We start from the raw sequence: 20,170 nt of genomic DNA on the forward strand, positions 1-20,170 counted from the left end.
GAAATGGATCCCATCGACTGGGTTAGTTATAAATCCACATCCAGCCCGCGTTATGCTCGCACGCTTCTCGTTATTGATTCCCGCGTAGCATAGAATTTTAAACCGATGCATTGTTCGTGCAACAAAGTTTCGTATCGCTTCGTCACGTGTCCAACTACATATATCGCATCACTTTGTATTTACTTTCCAGCGTTACGTCCTGGACGTTTCTAAAACCGTTTTCCTCCACGTCGCTCGAAACGGGTCGCATCTCAATGCAAATTCGATACATAATTTAGATAGAATTCCAAGAATATCAGTGCACAATTTCGGGCAGTAAATATTTGTTTCCGGGAAATATTTCTACTTCGACTCAAAAATAGCAATTTATCGACGCTCGAAACTGTCTCTGCCGACCATTTAATGATCCAATTTCTGACTCTCCAGGAACCGTTTACCTTATTTTAAAGGCAATGATAAATTTATAAAACTAGATAAGAAGAAGTGGCGATCACCGAATGTTTTCTCATTTAAAATTGTTAAAAATTCCAACCGTGACTCGATGTCTCCACATTTTTTATTTCACCCCTTTCGAACCCAAAAGAACACGTGTTGCATAGTTTCTCGAGCGCTATAATGCACGTAAAATTGAAGGACACTTGGCCAGTGTTTCTCGCGAAATGTCTTCTCGATTCGCGTTCTCCAAGGATTAACGTGTTTCGCCGGGGCAAAGAAGTTTCGCGAGGGTCGCGAGCGACGGCTCTCGTTGAATATTTCGCGCGGAAATTTTCAGGGGATTAAACGAAAATTGAAAGAGTTAAACGCGTCGGCATTTTTCAGCGCGTCGCGAGAAAAAGAAGACAGGGACGAGGGTGGGGGGGTGGAAGTCACCGCGCGGGATTACGACGAGCTTAAAATTTTTAATTTTGGTTTACGACGCGACTGAAAATCATATTTGCGGGCGGCTCCCATACGCGAAGGGCGGGAACAACGTCGGTTCGACAATTTCATTTTATCAGCAACTACTTTTTGCGTTTCTCCTGCAACGCTCGATGAACGTTAATTACGCGGATCCCTTCGACTGTTCGCGAATTCGATCGATACAGCTGATTTCAACGCTGACCCGCTCCGTCGACGCTTCGAATCTCCAATCGAAGATTAGAAAACGAAAATAGAGGCTCGTTGTTTCCGTTAAAAATAACCCAAACGCTGGAAAAACTCCTTTAAGGGAGTATTGCTGTCTAGGCTGTCATTTCGGCCTTTCTTTGTGATTTTTTTTTTAACGACAGCTAGGTTATTTTGCAGTGACATTTTGCAGATATATTTATTTGTCTCATAGGTATGTACAGTATTTTTTTCATCAAAAAATATTAAAAATTGCGAGAGTTATAGCTTCTTCTTTAAAAAAACGCATTTAAACTGGCTTATATGATATTTCAAGATCTAGCAAACCGATCGACTTCAAATTTGGACAGAATATTCAGCAGACACGCCTCTATAGCTGGAACTAGAGATTTAAAAAAATATTGAGTTTTACTATTTTTTTTGATACGTTAAAAAGAGAACGATTAACAAATAGAAATTCGAAACTTGAAGCGTCGCCATTTCTTTATTTATCAAGATTTTGACTTCTCCCTAGATCCTGCTATAACTACAACCTTCCTTATGAAGATACTTTAATCATCTCTGTTTCAAATTATCTGGAATCCTGGAAGCCATTGGAGCACCTTTTCCAGAAGAGCCATTAAATAAGAAGCTATAATTCCCACGATTTTTAATATTTTTCCATGAAAAAAATATTGTACATGCTTAGAAGATGAATAAATATGTCTACAAAGTCTCAGTACAAAATAGCCTATCTATCATTAAAAAAAAATCACAAAAAGGGCCGTGAACGTTGATCGTCAACGCTACGTTGACAGTTGCATTAAAATGCAGTTTTTTCTTTTAATTAGAGGATACATCCATATCATTACATCAATTCAATTCAACATAAATTGCCAACAAATAATATTTAAGTTCAGAATCTGAATGCGTCAAATTGACGCGTACCGTAAACCTAGTGAAACGCTTGGTTTCGTGACAAAATAATTTACCGGGGACGTTTTTTTTAAATCTGATATAGTTTGAGGTGCACTGAAAAATCCAATTATGCAGTTCGGTTTGTAGCAATTTTCTTGCGACGAAGACACCGTGTCTGTAAACAAGTTATAGCCCGACGTAGGAAAATGTATCGCGTCCGATGGCTCGGTAACAGATGTTCGCGTCGATAAACAAAAGTTTTGTTATCGCGCAATTTGTCCGCTAGCGTCGCGTTTAATCAAATTAACGCTATTAAAGTCGATGCGCGCTCGGAGTTCTCTCGCGTGAATTTGATCGCGCGTAATCCAATTGACTCGTGTTTTCCGTTCTGTAGTCTTTCGCGATGCAAATTACGCGAGCTAGGGAAAATCGTTCGCGACGCGTTAACGTGCTGAGCCGTAGGAGCAAATTTAAATCTATTTTAACGCCGAACCGGTGGGGATTCGAAAAACCGGAGACTGAGATTTCAAACTGTGCGTATATTCGTGCATAATTCCACTGCTGAAAGTTTCACTCTAATCTCTAACTAAACGCGTTTATATCTCGAAAGATTCCGTCCTCGCGATTTCAGAAATCGAATTCTTTTCTGGATTGTGTAGATATATCGAATTTCAAGTACTTAGCAAGTTACAGCTACGGATAGTCACGTCACAGAGTCCTGGAGCTCTCGGGGAGAAGTATAGTCGAACAATGCTTTGAAGGACTATGTCCACGAAAATCCTCTTTCTCGAGGCGAGCTTTTAAAAAGACGAAGGTGAATTCCCGGGAGTTTCAACGAGCGATGAATTGATAACAAATGAAGTTCGTCAATTTATAACACATCTATTAATTTTATTGCAAGCAGCTGTAAAATTGTACATAAAATTCGTAATGAGTTTTCGAAGCTAGATGGAATTCACACTTGTGAAATTTGCAAGAATCGAACGATTCGTGAATATATACATACTTTGCGTGTGAATAAAAATATCAGAAAAATCTATAAATTCGTACAAGCTTGTAAGTTAAATGTTAACACTGTTTCCAATAATATTATATTGATCTCACTCGTGTATAGAAAAATTGTGAACGAAGAAATAGAGGTTCAAATCTATGTAAAATCGAAATTCAAATATTCCACGTTTCTTGATGAGTTATGAGTTCTGTAATGATTCCGAATTTTTAACGAAGAACGACGGAAGAGGGGTTAATTTCTCATTGAACCGTAAGTAGGATGGTGGCCCTAAGTAAACGGAGAAGACACGACTCGACATCTGACGGGGAAATGGTATCCAAGACCAAAACACGCGTTTCCATGGTAAGGAATCTTCGACCTCATCAATATGCATCGCGGCAGCCCATTGTAAATCGCTTGGATGGACCGGTCGAAGGAGGTTGGCGGATCGTCAAAGGGAATTCACGGATGCGCGACCGCCGCGTCTAAGTGGCGCGCGAGCGTTCCAGCTGTATCGCGTTAATGGAGTAACGAACAGGAATGTGAACTGACCTGAGGTGGATAGTGATCCGGCATGGCGTGGAGGGCTTCCCTGTACGCGGACAGGGCCCTTTGTAATCTACCCTGATCGGCGTAGAGGACGCCTAATTGAAGGAGGGCCTGCACTCTAGCCTCCTCGTGAGCCCTTTTGTCCTTGAGACCGGACCCGTCCAAGGATGCTCCGGTCCGCAAAACCGCAGCAGCCTCCGTTCTTCGTCCGACCGCGGCCAGCGCCGCGCCCAGATTCACGTAAGCCACTGCAAAGACAAACGATAAGGATCATGAGCCCCCGTCGGATTACCAGATCTCTCGGGACCTCCGCCCACGCGCGTACAGATCGCCCATCAATTCATATAAATCGAACAATCCCCCCCTTTCTTCACATTTCTTCCTCGAGACTCGCTTAATCCTCCCTGGCCATCTTCTACTCTTCCAAGGACCTAAATCGAACCCACGCTCAAAAATAATCACTGTTTCACGAGGAAACTTGAACAATTTTAATTTAAACAATATTCGATATTTGCCTACGATTGTTTTTTTGGTATCGAAGAAGAGTGTTCACTGTCTTAGAACAGTCTAACCACGCGTATTAAAAATACTAAAACTTTAGACGCATGCAGTTCCAAAACTAACGGTGTTTTATTTATAATTCAACCACTGTTAGGAGCGGCAAGGCTTCCCCTTTAAAATGGTTTTTGGTTTTTGTCGATCGGACTTTCCGTGTTCGAGATATCATCGTGTAAAGAAAAGCGTAATTTTAAAAATTCCACTATGTCTCGCTCTCCGCCTTACGAAAGCCTATTAACGCGTATTAAAAATACGTAAACTTTAGACGCGTGCAGTTCCGAAACTACTAGTGTTTTATTAATAATTCCACCACTGTTAGGAGCGGCAAGGCTTTCCCTTTAAAATGGTTTTTGGTTTTTGTCGATCGGACTTTCCGTTTTCGAGATATCGCAAATTATGTAAAAGGTAATTTTTTAAGTTGGACTATCTCTGTCTTCGTCTGACGCATTACACCGGACCTCTTTGTCTCGTACGTGTCTCGTGACCTAGTTTCTCCAAGTCACGTGCGGTCAACGACCTTGACAAGGCCGTAGTAAACAAACGCTTCAAACCCTTCTATCTCCGGAACTAATAAAGCTATCGACTCTCACAAACGCGCATTTTAAAGGGCATTTCACCCCCTATACGATGACTATACCAACTACTACAATTTATGCCGTCTTCTATGTTTATTTTGCAATTTACTTTGACGTTACATACTAAAAGAAGTTTTAGCAATTCCTATTGATTACACGACATACAATTGGATTATTTATGAAACAAAATTCGTATTCAAGGGTGTTTTATCTCCTATTCAATGACTATATCAACCACTATAATTTATGCTGTCTTCTATGTTTATTTTGCAATTTACTTTGACGTTACATACTAAAAGAAGTTTTAGCAATTCTTATTGATTACACGACATACAATTGGATTATTTATGAAACAAAATTCGTATTCAAGGGTGTTTTATCTCCTATTCAATGACTATATCAACCACTATAATTTATGCTGTCTTCCATGTTTATTTTGCAATTTACTTTGACGTTACATACTAAAAGAAGTTTTAGCAATACCTATTGATTACACGACATACAATTGGATTATTTATGAAACAAAATTCGTATTCAAGGGTGTTTTATCTCCTATTCAATGACTATATCAACCACTATAATTTATGCTGTCTTCCATGTTTATTTTGCAATTTACTTTGACGCTACATACCCAAAGAAATTTCAGTAATTCCTATTGATTACACGACATACAATTGGATTATTTATGAAACAAAATTCGTATTCAAGGGTGTTTTATCTCCTATTCAATGACTATATCAACCACTATAATTTATGCTGTCTTCCATGTTTATTTTGAAGTTTACTTTGACGCTACATACCCAAAGAAATTTCAGCAATTCCTACTGATTGTACGATTACTATTGATGTAGTGAAAATGAATTTAAATTTAAATACAGGAGGTTTGCCTACTTACTAGCTAATACTTTTTCTTAAATAATTAATTTCTCTAGAACTGACTACGGGTATCGACTTGGTATTCGTTTTCAATTTTAATCTAAATAATATTCTAGTCAACCCCTCTGGAAAATTACTAGAAAGCAAAAGTAGATTACAAAGAACAATAAAATTACAGTGGACGTATGTATTTATTGCAGTTATTAGAACGAAAGTGTTACAGTATTTTTACGAATAATAGAAGTTTCTTTTGCCAGTTTCTTGCTGGACGGAGTTAGTTTTCCTGCCAATGGTCGAGACCCGTTACAGCATAACAATAACAGTTACGGAACAAAAGCTCTTAATATCGTGCCATTTCCATTAAATGATTCGATTGTTATTTAAATTCGGTTTTGGTTTATAATCTTCAGATTGGTACCATTATGAACTGTTGGACATTCCAACGAGTTTATCGTTTATGGAACGCGAATAAACGAATTCCTTTAAACCAAACAATTAAAGCGATCGATAACAAAGCGTAATGAAAATACGGCGAACCGCGAATTGGTTGGCCGTTTAAATAGTTGAGCTATAAAAGGCGAAAACAGTTTGATATTTTTTTATAAAGGTACGGTTCCTCCGTACGTTGACTTTGACGCATTAAATACTCAGTTTATTCGGCGCGGCGTATCAATGGAAAAATATATTTCAGGGGGATTTGTATTCATTTGCGTGTTCTGTTTTTGCTGCTAAAAAGGACACGGATTTGTTTAATTTTATTTTCCCCCGATTTATCATACGCGTTTCACAGCATTGACACCGCTACGGAAAAGAGCGACGAATAACAAAATATTATAATAGATTATATATATATTCCATAAACGTAACGTTGACGAAGATATACATTCGCGTAAGGTGATTACCAATTTGATCGATCGTTCGATGATTATTGCAAAAGGTGTACGCTTTAATTTCTCGAAACACAGCTACGGTCCTGTTGTCAACTTTTTATGAAATATCGCGCGAAACTCCATTTTTCTTAAAAGTAAGAAAAGGGACTAAAAGTTCACTTGTCAACCAAGGGGCTCGAATGATGAATGTCCGGAACATTTGTTTCGAAGTTCGTGCTCTCTATAGTCAATAAATTTCACACCATCGTTCGACTTTATATAAATTGCAAACTGTGGAAACAAAGACACCCTCGTTTACTTTAATTTTCTCAAACAACCATATATTAATAATGAAAGTATTGCAATTATGTGGAAAGGACAAGATTCGTAGATCCATTGGCGTACACCTAAACTTCAGCGTCAAAGGAAGTGATCAATGGCGTCGAATCGCGAGGATCTTGACGGGCAATTAGCATCCTCGTTTCGCGAGATAATTCTGGCTTCCAACTTCGATCGCAATAAAGCCATTGTTTTGCCGGCTGTATGGCATCCACTACTATCTTGCCCGAACCACGTATCCTGCGAGTTAATGCGAATCAATTCTGGCCGCGAACAGTCGCTTATCGTTCGCTGCGACTGTTGAGTGCTTGGCCATCTTTATTTACAAAAAATATACGAGCCCATCACTCCTGCGGCCAATAATCCGCACCAAACGCTGACGCATTGCGGATGCAGTGGTCTCTCCTGTGTTTCTCCAAAATTTTCGACACTCCAGAACGCGACAATTATATCAAAATTTATTCAACGAAACCATCGAGGTAACAATGGATTTTCTCGAGAAAAAATTCCTCTCTTCCACTATTAAAGTGTAATTGACATTTAAACAGTTCTCTCTGTTTCTGGTGTTTCGCGATGTTCCTATGCAGGCTTCTGTTTAATATTTACGCGAAAGACCTAATTAATTTTCATCCATACGCAGATGAGTATATTAAATTTTCATAAATTGCAATACGATCTTACTAAACATAACCCAGCGGTGTATAGTGAATAAAACGAGATTAAATCTCTCTAAATGCCGTATTCCGTCTCGTATTTTCCCAATTTTAATTTGAATCAACAGAAGTCGAAGTCTGTGTCTGTCTGGAGTCTGCAAAATGCCTTCCACAAAATTTTAATAATGTCCACACCATTCAGCCAGCGTACGAGACGTTGATCAGACTTCGTTTAGAATATTCTATCGGTCGGTTTCTTGTACATTCTAATTACGAAGAAAGTCAAATCCTAGAGGTATACTGTTTACTTAAATAGTATAATTTAACTCCTTGCTTTTAAGATTTAAATATATCATTATCATCTTTTGATTATTTTGCAACCGTAACATAAAAATGTCTCCAACAGAAACGATCAAAGAACCCTGTAACGAGATAAACAAAAATTACGGAATGAAGTAAATGAGACCGCGTTTGACAATGCTGGGAATAGAGGTTTCACCTTAAACGTTATTTAAAATAAAGCCATTGACCGATACGAGGGGTGATTCCAGCCAGAGTTTGCTTGGAGAAGCAGCCAACAAGGGCCAATTTTTGGCAAACAAGACGGTTCAGGATTTTCGGAGCGAAAGGGCCGGTTCCTTTAGAATGCGGACGAGTCGAGCGACGTCGGTCTTTAGCGCGAATGCAGACATTCATGGCGGTTGCGACCACTTCGCTTCTTAGTCTGTCCGTTTCTAATTAAAAGAGCATTGCCGCGGTTCCGAGGGGGGTGGAAGGGGAACCGGGTTTTCACGGGCCGACGGTGAATCGGGTTAAGTCCGCATGAATTTCCGCGCCGCGGCGACGGGCGAGCCGCCTCGCCTTTTGTCGCGTATTCCTCGCCCGTTTCTCGACCAGCCCCGGTAATTACTAAATATCGTGCGAACCTGCCGTACGGTCGGGATCGTCTGCGGAGAAACGAAGATTAAGTTAGCTTCCCGGCTAATTTCACTGCCGTTTCTCTTTCGCGACACAAGGAAAATGTCCATTCGAAATTCGTTTCGCGCCTTCTAAAGCCTTTCAAACGCGCTCCGTTTGGTGTAGAAACTTTTGGACGAAAAACAATACTTCAGATCACTCTGGAACAATTATTTTTGGCTACGGAGGTCAATTGCAATCGTTTTTTGGCGAATACGTCTGCCCCCGAAATTCTACGCGCTTTCGAGGAAAAGATTCTTTACCGAAAACGTGTATTATAAATATACGTTGTCAACGCCACGTTTCAGAGCCCAAACGAGGGAAACTGAATCAATTATCGACGTAACGCGTACGGATGTCCAAGGAATAAATGCAACGAAGAGCGAAGATTAAGTTAGCTTTCCAGCTGATTTCAGGCGTTTCTTTCGTTTCGAGGGGCACACGGCTTCTTTGAGAATTTTAATTAAAACGGACTCGTCCCGTGAAAGGATTCCGCGGACGGAAACGCCGACGGCGATCCCGTTTCCTTCCGCGGACTTCGTAAACTTTCCGATCGCGAAGTTTCTTTTTCGCGCGATACCCTATTGCATCCATTTTTCCCCCCTGCCCCTGGTCGTTCTCATTTTTCCGCGAGGCCTCGCCTTGTACGCCGTCGTTGTCGCGCGCCGACCAAACAGCGTCGGAGCGTCGAGACGGACAAAAAGCCGCGGTCGGCTGGGTGTAACTTTAATTAAAAATTTGAAGTTTCTGGCCCGGCATTCTCCCCCCGGGGAGGGGGTCGCGGAGGAATAACGAGGCCAAAGTGAAACGTATTAAAAAGTTTATTTCCACTTTTATTGTCGCCTTGCTCCGCGGCGAGGGAAAAGAAAAGAGAGGGTCTAACGTAGGGGGTGGAGGGGTTCCTTGGTTCGAAGCAATCTGCTTCTTCCGGGGTCTCCCGACGACGGATTTCCGATTCCTGACCTCCCCGAGCCCCTGACAACGCGATCCCCTAATTTCGACGCGTTTAACCCTCCGGGCGCCGCCCCATTGCCACGAGACGAGCTTCGGAAACCTGTTAACCCCTCGCGGGGTTAAATTGTCCAAGCCTCGGAATTACGGGGCTACGTGAAGTCTCTGTTTTCAGATTCTTCAAACAAATCCAGTCGTTTGAACGAATTCAAACGAAATTAAATTTGATTTAAAAGATTACTAATAATTAACGTCAAGGTAAACTCCTTTTAGTTAGCTTAAATCCCTCAAAAGATATTCCATCGTTGTTTTAAAAATGACTTTAGTAAGCCATTGCAACCGTGCTTAGCATACAGGGTGTTCGACCATCTCTGGGAAAAATTTTAATGGCAGATTGTAGAGGCTAAAATAAGAAGAAAATCAAGAATACCAATTTGTTGATGGAGGCTTCGTTAAAAAGTTATTAACGTTTGAAGTTCCGCCCGTACTAAATTTTTTTCTCGAAACTGAGTAGGATTTTGGGGGTATGTCTTTTGACCAAAAATGCTTGTAATTGACCCCTGCAATTGAAAATATTTTTTCCAGAACTATTAGAAATTTTTTAATTTCACCGAAAAATTTCAACACCTACTTGAATTTTTTTCTCGGAACTGAGTAGGATTTCTGGGGTATGTCTATTCACCAAAAATGCTTGTAGTTGACCCCCGCAACCGAAAATAATTTTTTCAGAACGATTTGAAATTTTTTTTTTTCGTCGAAAAATTTAGGCACCTACCCCCTGTCGATTTTTCTTAAAAATTTCTTTTTCATTATTAGTAATTTTGACGCCTTACAGAAAAGTTGTCTAACACTTTTTTGTAGGTATCCATGAGCTCTACTTCAGAAAAAAGTTTCATAGAAATATATTCACTATTATAGGAGTTATGGCTGTTTGAAAATTGGACCATTTTTATGGGGTTTTTCTAACATTACGGGGTTAAGGAACAACCTTTCGAATATTTTTATAATTGCTACATATTCTACACTAAAATACGCGGCGTTTGGCTTTTTGAAAATTAAAATCGTCCAATCCGTTCAGAAGTTATAGCGTTTTAAAGATTCGCATGAAATTTCAGTGAAACATATCAACGGTATGGTCAGACATTCTATTTTCGGTAAGGAATTTTTTTCTCGAAAACGTGTAGGAATTCGGGGGTATGTCTAATCACCAAAAATGATTGTAATTGACCCTCGCAACCGAAAATAATTTTTCCAAAACGATTTGAAATTTTTTTTTTCCGTCGAAAAATGTCACACCTTCTCGAATTTTTTTCTCGAAAATGGTCCGGATTTCGAGTGTATGTCTATTGACCAAAAATAATTATAATTGGCCCCTGCAACCAAAACTAATTTTTTCAGAATGATTTCAAACTTTTTAATAACCTTTTAACGAGACTTCAATCAAGAAATTGATATTCTTGATTTTCGTCTTATTTTGGCCTCTAGAATCCCCCATTAAAATTTGTCCCTGGGATGATCGAACACCCTGTATTAATCACATTCTCTTTATTTCCATGATAACTGATTAATTGTACAGTATTAACAATTTCACCCCCCTTTTCGAGCCTTCTCGCGATCGTAGTTTGCGTTGCAGCGAAATATGGGGTTCCGAACGCGTAATATTTCGGTTAATTGATTCGAAACAGCGTGAACCGTAAGTTAGGAGCGGAGCACTATGCGTCTTATCGGTATCAGTATAAGCGTATTAGCGAGCTTACGACGTTGCTGACCACTTCGATGGGAGGGCGGTGGGCTTGCTTAGGGCCGTCGGGGGGTTAACTTTCCACGAGCGTGGCCGTTCGACGCGCTAAGCGTAATATAGTGCGCTTGCGGAGCCTGCTGCTAATCCCAATATCATTCCACGCGATATTACAGCAACGACGTAAGACGTTTACCCTCGAGTCGCGCAGTATAAACAGACGCCGGGAGGGTCTTTCATTAACGAGCCGTGTGATTGGCGAATTTTCCGGGCTACGCTGTCGCGTCGACGGAAATTTGATTTGCTTAACGAAATACGTCGATACCGGGGGCCAAAAAGTCGCCTATATCGATGCCCCATCCTCCAGATTAATTCCAGAGTCGAACGAATTTTTGTTTCGATGGTGAATGATAAATATGGGAATTCAACGATTAAATTTCTAAATGGAAGTTGCGTTTATTTCGCCATCGAGCGTGGGCCAATTCGGAGGATTCGGTTGATGTTCGAAATTTCCCGCAACGAGATTAAAATTAACTAGATTTGTTCTGTACAGCCCGGAGAAGGTAAGATCCACACTGGCAAGAGGTCCAGAGTAAACATCAAACTTAATTAACTCAGCGATCGAAGGGCCATCAATATTCTAGACCATGAATAATTCTGTGGACAGAAACATACTTGAAACCCCGCTCGTATTTCATATTTCCTTTTTCCGGATTCCTCCTTACGCGAGTTCCTCGAAGGTGGTTCAATACGTGCAATCGCTTAACAGAGACATTGTTATTATTCTACTCGCGTTACACACAGACTCTCAATGTTGCCACGAGCTCTTCGTCGCGGTTAAAACTGGCACGATTAATTAATAAATCAGTGCAAAGTTATTAGATAAAACGAGCACCAGGTCATATCTATCGTGATTCACTTTATTTCGATTCAATGGTTAATATTATCAACTACGAGGAACTCTAGAGTCGCGTGTAACACAAGTACTGTGTGTTTGCGAGAAGTTGGCTAGTGGAGCCAATCAGACGTTCCTTTCACTAGCCAACTTCTCGCCGATGTACAGTAGATAGTGACATATTTCGAATTAAGATAAACACTCTGGAACGCATTAACTTTTCCACGCATTTTAAAAGATCGTACCAGGTAAAGACTAGTGTTTAACGAGTGTAAGTTAAACGATTGAAGCAGTCGAGGGTCGCCAGTGACCCAACGATGTTACAAGGGGGATTAAATTGGAAAATGGCGGACGGAGGTATTTCTCCGTAATCCGTCACGATACCGAAGCGTTTCCTCGTCAGTCGACCGACGTCGGGCGTCGGGGCGGGCGTTTTAAGATATTAGGTTCGCGGCGACTCGACGGAAGGTGTATCGTGGGATACCGTACATGTATAAACGTCGCGCGAACTGTATCCACGGACGTCGGGGCACGGTCGGATACTCTAATTCTATAGAGTATCCCGCGGGACTGCGGCGAGGAAAATGGATTGCCCGGCTCCCGTCTCGTTCCTTATTCAAAATAATGTGAAGCATAGGTACCGTCGTGGTTCCTCCGTCCAAGGAAATTGCCATTCCGACGCTCCAGTTTCTGGTCTTAAGGGGAACTTTTTGTTAATTAAACGTCGCGAGCCCGACGGGGCTGGGGGGGGGGGGGGGGGGGGAGGGCGAGATGGACAGAGACGCGGAGGAAAAGAAAAGCCAACGGGACCAGGTTAACGTTCGCGTTCGAAAAGTTTCCCCCGCGTACGAACGTACCGCGCGGATAAGTAATTCCGCGGCTGCTTTTATATCCGACCGAACGAGCCACGAAACCGACGGGGATGGAATTTTGCAAAAAGCTGGCCAAGATTATCCGCGGATAATCTTCCGCGGTAGGATTCGCGGGAATTCGAAAGGAATACCGTCTGATGATTATCGTCCGCCTCCACGGCGGACTTTCCCGCAAGAATATTGATCTTGCCAAGGACGGCCCGAGGAACGCGTTCCGTAGCTCGAAAATCCGTTTGCTTGGTTTTTTTTCGGGTGAACCGACCGTCGAAAGCGTCGCGTTAATGTAAGGGTTTTTCTAAATAATTCGTATCGTACGGAAACCATGCTTCGAGGCTTCGTTGTCAGAGATAATTGAGTTTGCAAATGCACGCGTCTGGCCAGTGAAGTACTCTTTCTACTTAATGTCTACTTTCTCGAGAATATCGCGAGAAAGGCAATACGGAAAGTTACTTGCGAGTGGTCAGCAGAATATTATAGATATTTCGAGCGTGGAAATTTCGAATTCCGGGCAGAAACACGCTCGAACGTGCATGGATGCGAGAAGCGGGGTGGGTCGAACGTTTCGACCGCGGATAATTAATTAAAAGCTGCGAATTTTCGACGAGGCCCAGATGGACATTTTAGATTCGCGGCTGCCACCGCAATTGCAAGTGTCATTTGCACTCTCGTCCCGGGAACCGCATGGGTTTTGCGGCGTTCGAATCGTTCGACTAATCAGCGGAGCTGCGTTTGACCGTAGGAATGCGCGAACGATGCCCCTTTGTGGACGAGTAATCTCAAAAAACGTCGAAGTACGAGTTTCGAACCCTTTCTAGCCCAATTGTCGACTTGGTGTTTACGTTTACGGGCCGGAAGGGGCAAGATGAATGTTAAGAAGGGTAGAGGAGCGTTTAGAGGAGCTGTTAAGGAGCTGTCCTTTGGTCGTCCAACGTTTATAGCTCTTTCGGATACATGGTAATTCGCAAGGGGCTTGTTCCTCGTTAACCGTGAATGTTATATCGCAATCGGGAAGTTAACGCCTTTATGCGGGTGTAAATATCAAGTTCCAAGAATCTACAGGAAAGACAAGCAGCGATGAACTCTTCAAATACTCGTGCTGCGCAAATACAGCAGACGAGCTCCGAGGATTATCACGCTTCGAACTTTACTTTATTACTTGAAAACCGTCGTAAAATGAGATTCTTGAAGAGGACACTGATTTTGTCCGGGCACTGGGTCATTTTATCCGATAGCTGTTGCAGACCGACTTACGAGAATCTAGGGTATTCCGGGATTAGCGAAACGATCTATGGGATCTATGGTTATCTGCAGTGCGTTCGAAACGAAAGGGAGAACGTTTATTTTAACTTCAAGGATCTCTCGAATGTAACAGATGTTTACGTAGCACGTTTTCCAATTATTTGTATTAAAAATTGAAACATCCTGAAACCGATACGTTAGGAACCGAGAAACAGCCATCCAGTTGTAAATAATCGAACAATACGTTCGGGAAAGTGGGCGAAATTCACGAACGAAAATTGAATTATTCGAAACAGGGACGAGCTCGAGGTTTACCGTGGCTGGAACGACGAGTCTTAAAGAGACTCGTCGATAAATTGATTTGCAATTCCCACTGGCAATAAATACAGTTTCTGAAACAAATTTTAACCCGTTTCCATCCGAGCCGATCCAATTTCGTCACTTTCCATTATGCCCCGCGAATCCACCAGCGGAATAATGACATTTTCCTATTTATTCTAACTGTATCTTCTATTTTACCGATCTCGTTTCCGTTTCGCCGTAATACGTACGCTGTTAGCGTTTAAATTTCCAGGAGCCAATAACCGCGTACCGACTTGGCGTCCCGTACACATCGAATCGCATTTATTCTCTACTTTATGATGTTTTACTCGGTTAGTTGTATATTCTTCCGTTCGCCGCGATAAGGGTGCAGTATTTTCACGGATTACAGAGGGGGTGGCGTGCGTAGAAACGTCACGGGACGCAATAAAACTTCCCCGGAGCTGTAATGGGATCCCGTTGCGCGGGTACACTGTAAAACCAGCTACTCTCGAGCCGCGTCAAATGAGCCGTGATAAACTCTGACGGATTATTAGCATCGTGAACTAAAATTAGACCAATAGAGACTTGATAAAAATTCGCGATAAAGTCGGGAACAGATCCTTCGCGACGAATCGAATCGAAACTGGGCTTCGTTCTCGAGAAAATCGAGTTTGGAAGATTCGTCTGTTAATTGTTTGTTATTTCTGTTTGCTTGGGTATTAAAAATAATGTGTGGTTACTTATCATTGAGTTTGCCATCGAAAACGTGGAATAGTATTTTCTTCTACGATGCTTGGTTTTTGAGATAATTAAGATTTAGTTTGTCACTCCAGTGTCTGACCAATATCGATTATCACTACTTGCAGAAATTTCATAAACATTCTTGGAGATGTTCTATCGGGGTTTTTATTGTAGATTGTATTATTCTTTGGCCAATTAGAGTTATGTAAAATAGGTATGACTATATGTACGAATAGAAAATGTTCTTGAATGTGAAAGTAAGTAGAAATAGTCGATATTGGTCCGTAAAATCGATTTCCTTGGCATTGAAGCCTTCTCGGGGGAGAAAATTGTATATTCAGTTTAGTTTTTCGCAACGTATCATCATCCCTTTCGTTATACTATAATCCCCGCTCCGTCACGTATGCTGCCACTTAAAAGTTTCCAGCACGCTTCGATCCTTGCGGAAATAAACTTCCGTGTGGACATACGATGCCTGATTCATTAAAAGTTTCACTCTTTCCTATTAATATTACGTCACTTAGGGGCAATGTAAAATCCCTTTCACGCCTGATATTTTATTTCGTCGGTCACTACATTGACACTTCTACTTCCAAGACAATTTGGATGATTTTTAAAGGTGTATGCAAGTAATTCCTTTACTTTTAAGTCGAAATATTTTGTGACGTCGCCTCTCACAAGCGCTCGACCGATCCCTCAATTGCTATACAGGGAAAAATCTGGGAAAAATTTTAATGGGGGAAGAATACCAATTTGTTGATGGAGGCTTCGTTAAACAGTTATTAACAATTAAATTAAGAAATTTCAAATCGTTCTAGAAAAATTATTTTCGGTTGCAAGGGTCGATTATAATCATTTTTGATGAATAGATATATCCCCGAAATCCTATCCAGTTTCGAGAAAAAAATTCGAGAAGGTGTGACATTTTTCGACAAAATTTAAAAATTTCAAATCGTTCTAAAATAATTATTCTTGATTGCAGGGACCAATTACAATCATTTTTGGTCAACAGACATACCCTCGAAATCCTAACCATGTTCGAGAAAAAAATTCGAGAAGGTGTGACATTTTTCGACAAAATTTAAAAATTTCAAATCGTTCTAAAAAAATTATTCTTGATTGCAGGGACTAATTATAATCATTTTTGGTCAATAGACATACCCCCGAAATCCTAACCATGTTCGAGAAAAAAATTCGAGAAGGTGTGACATTTTTCCACAAAATTTAAAAATTTCAAATCGTTCTAAAAAAATTATTCTTGATTCCAGGGACCAATTATAATCATTTTTGGTCAATAGACATACCCTCGAAATCCTAACCATGTTCGAGAAAAAAATTAGAGAAGGTGTGACATTTTTCGACAAAATTTAAAAATTTCAAATCGTTCTAAAAAAATTATTCTTGATTCCAGGGACCAATTATAATCATTTTTGGTGAATAGACATACCCCCGAAATCCTAACCATTTTCGAGAAAAAAATTCGAGAAGGTGTGACATTTTTCCACAAAATTTAAAAATTTCAAATCGTTCTAAAAAAATTATTCTTGATTCCAGGGACCAATTATAATCATTTTTGGTCAACAGACATACCCCCGAAATCCTAACCATTTTCGAGAAAAAAATTAGAGAAGGTGTGACATTTTTCGACAAAATTTAAAAATTTCAAATCGTTCTAAAAAAATTATTTTTGATTCCAGGGACCAATTATAATCATTTTTGGTCAATAGACATACCCTCGAAATCCTAACCATGTTCGAGAAAAAAATTCGAGGTGTGAAATTTTTCGGCGAAAAAAAAATTTTCCAAATCGTTCTGGAAAAATTATTTTCAGCTGTGGGGGTTAATTACAATCATTTTTGGTCATTACACATACCCCCGAAATCCTACCCACTTTCGAGAAAAAAATTCCTTACTGAAAATGTAATGTGAGACCAGAAATGCCTCCCTGAAATTTCATTCGAATCTTTAAAACGTCATAACTTCTGAACGAATTGGACGATTTTTATGTTCAAAAAGCAAACTACGCGTAATTTGATGGAGAATATGTACAAATCGCAAAAATATTCGAAAAGTTGGTCCTTGACCCCGCAAAATGAGAAAAACCCCATAAAAATGGTCCAATTTTCAAACAGCCATAACTCCTACAATTGTAAATATATTTCAATGAAACTTTTTTCTGAAGTAGAGCTCATGGGTACCTACAAAAAAAGTATTAGACAAATTTTCTGTAGGACGTCAAACAAAATTACTAAAAATGAAAAAGGAATTTTTAAAAAAAATCGACAGGGGGTAGGTGCCTTTTTTCGGCCAAAAACAATTTTTTCAAATCATTCTAAAAAAATTATTTTCGGTTGCGGGAGTCAATTACAATAATTTCTGGTCATTACACATACCCCCGCAATCCTACGCGTTTTCGAGAAAAAAATTCCTTACCGAAAATATAATGTCTGACCATACCGTTGATATGTTTCACTGGAATTTCATGTGAATCTTTAAAACGCTATAACTTCTGAACGGATTGAACGATTTTAATGTTTAAAAAAGCAATCAACGCGTATTTTAGTGAAGAATATATAGAAATTCTAAAAATATTGGAAAACTTGCTCCTTGACCACGAAGCAGCGTCCACAAATTCCTCAAAGTCCAGAGACAGTTCGGTGAAGGTAAATCGAGATCCTCAAATATTTTTCGGCGTTTCGACGGTTTTCGTCGGTTCCCCGCGAAACTTAAACACGCTTTCAGTATGGCGGGGGGATCCCCGTCGATCGAAAGCCGGGAAATTCGTTAGACGCGATCGAGGGTATATTTACTGCGATAGCTTTCGCCGCGGTCCAACAAATACCGAGGGCAAAGTGGCTCGTGTGCGTATCGGATTGCATTACCGTCCCGGCCAATTACTACGATTGGACGGCCAGGGACGATATTTCTTTTTGCCGGTGGACGAGCAAGTAATCGTATCTGCCTGGGCGAAATCCCGCATCGGGGGGATTCCGACGCGGGCGCGTCGATTTTGCATTCTCCGAACCAATTGCCTCGGTACACGGAATTACGGGGATGCCTTGCATCCGCGGCGATCGGGTTCACCTCTCCTCGTGCGATTGATTTCCCGTTGGAAACGCGTCGCGACGATTATCCACCCCCTCCCTCGTCGATCGGTTCGCGCGTCGCGATGATCCTTCCGGCAAATCGCTCCGATGGAAACCAGTCTCTTAGAGAGCGCGAGTCTACCTCGGAGCGCGATGACGTCAAAGCGGATGGATCGATCGAGCGATTTATTGCCGCAGCGGAGACACTGAAATTTCCACGTAAATCTCCCTACGAACCGTAAGATTCATCCCTGAAGATGCAGCTCCAAATCGAGGTATGCAAATCATTTTTATCTATGGTCATTCATTTTGCTTGTGGTCAGTTATTTACATTTTCTGGAAATACGAGGGGGTAGAAATTACTTTAGATAACCGGTAACAGATATGGGAGAACTTGAACTCGATCTTGAGGAATTTTAAGCGTCTGGTAATCGGTGAAACGTTGCAAGGGAGGTGTTTGTAACGTGAAATTTAAGAAATCTCGTGGGTTATTAGCGACTCAGGAAAAGTTTACAGCTTGTTGTACAGTTTGGACTCTGTGAGGTACAAGTTTTGGATAGATTTGTCATCCTTCAGGTTGTCTTCAGGTTGAATCGCAGTCTGCGGCGTATTTCCTCCGTTGACTATTCTATTTCACGAATCGAGTCTCGTTCGACGTTTCGAAAATTAGCAATAAGAAACGGGTTCTGTTCGTCCGTGTTTCGAATGGACCGTTCTCCGTCCATTTATCCAAGGGACAATGGATCTCGACCGCGGGACGTCTTGGAGTAACGGCGTATCAGAAATAACAACTCGAAAGTACGCCGCGTCTAATGTATGCGACCGGAGGGAAAAAAGGAAAGCGGTCGCGGAACGGGCGATATATCACCGAGAGGGGGCGAAAAACACTCGTTTCCACGACTTCGCGAGTTCGCGGCCGGAAAAACATTCGCGACGAACCAGCTCCTCGACCGACCGAGGCGGGGGCGGATATAAAAAGTGTCTGGTGCGCCCGATACGGTCTTCGCGGCGGTTGATTCGACTCTACGCGGTCGCCGTGAGAAAAACTACCAAAGAACGAGCAGCCACGCGAAGTGACCCCTTGCCAAACAGTCTTTAAAATATACAGGGTGTTCGGCTAACCCGGGAAAAATATTAACGGGGGATTCTAGAGGCCAAAATAAGACGAAAATCAAGAATACCTATTTGTTGATGGAGACTTCTTTAAAAAGTTATTAACGTTTAAAGTTCCCACCGTACTGAATTTTTTTCTAGGAACTGGGTAAGATTCCGGGGGTATGTCTATTCACCAAAAATTATTGTAGTTGACCCCCGCAACCGAATATAATTTTTTCAAAACTATTTGAAATTTTTTTTTCCTCCGTCGAAAAATTTCACACCTTCCCGAATTTTTTTCTAGAAAGTGGGTAGGATTTCGGGGGTATGTCTATTCACCAAAACTGATTGTAATTGACCCCTGCAACCGAAAATAATTTTTCCAGAACGATTTGAAACTTTTCAATTTCGCCGAAAAATTTAGGCACCTACCCCCTGTCGATTTTTCTTAGATATTCATTTATCATTTTTAATAAATTTGTTTGTCGCGCTAAAGAAAAGTTGTTTAGTACTTTTTTGTAGGTACCCATGAGCTCTACTTCAGGAAAAAGTTTCATAGAAATATATTCACTATTGTAGGAACTACGGCTGTTTGAAAATTGAACCATTTTTATGGGGTTTTTCTCATTTTGCGGGGTCAAGAACCAACTTTTCGAATATTTTTAGAATTGCTACATATTCTACACTAAAATACGCGGCGTTTGACTTTTTGAAAATTAAAATCGTCCAATCCGTTCAGAAGTTATAGCGTTTTAAAGATTCGCATGAAATTTCAGTGAAACATATCAACGGTATGGTCAGACATTATATTTCGGTAAGGAATTTTTTTCTCGAAAACGCGTAGGATTTCGGGGGTATGTGTAATGACCAAAAATTATTGTA

The 20,170-nt window shown here is 40.9% G+C and overlaps 1 protein-coding gene across 3 annotated transcripts in view; it reads right to left on the reverse strand.

Moving 5' to 3' along the window:
* Nucleotides 1-20,170, reverse strand: part of Tmtc2 (Transmembrane O-mannosyltransferase targeting cadherins 2) — a 282,755-nt gene that overhangs the window by 38,293 nt on the left and 224,292 nt on the right. For all 3 annotated transcript variants that reach the window (XR_013080284.1, XM_076772936.1, XM_076772935.1), the window contains exon 7: nucleotides 3,545-3,789. Coding sequence is in view for 2 of the 3 variants with exons in the window: in XM_076772936.1 (XP_076629051.1) it covers nucleotides 3,545-3,789 (245 nt within the window). In the remaining variant the exon portion in view is untranslated. The remainder of the gene's footprint in view (nucleotides 1-3,544; nucleotides 3,790-20,170) is intronic.

Source organism: Colletes latitarsis, chromosome 9 (genome assembly GCF_051014445.1).
Source record: "Colletes latitarsis isolate SP2378_abdomen chromosome 9, iyColLati1, whole genome shotgun sequence".
Classification (NCBI taxonomy): domain Eukaryota; kingdom Metazoa; phylum Arthropoda; class Insecta; order Hymenoptera; family Colletidae; genus Colletes; species Colletes latitarsis.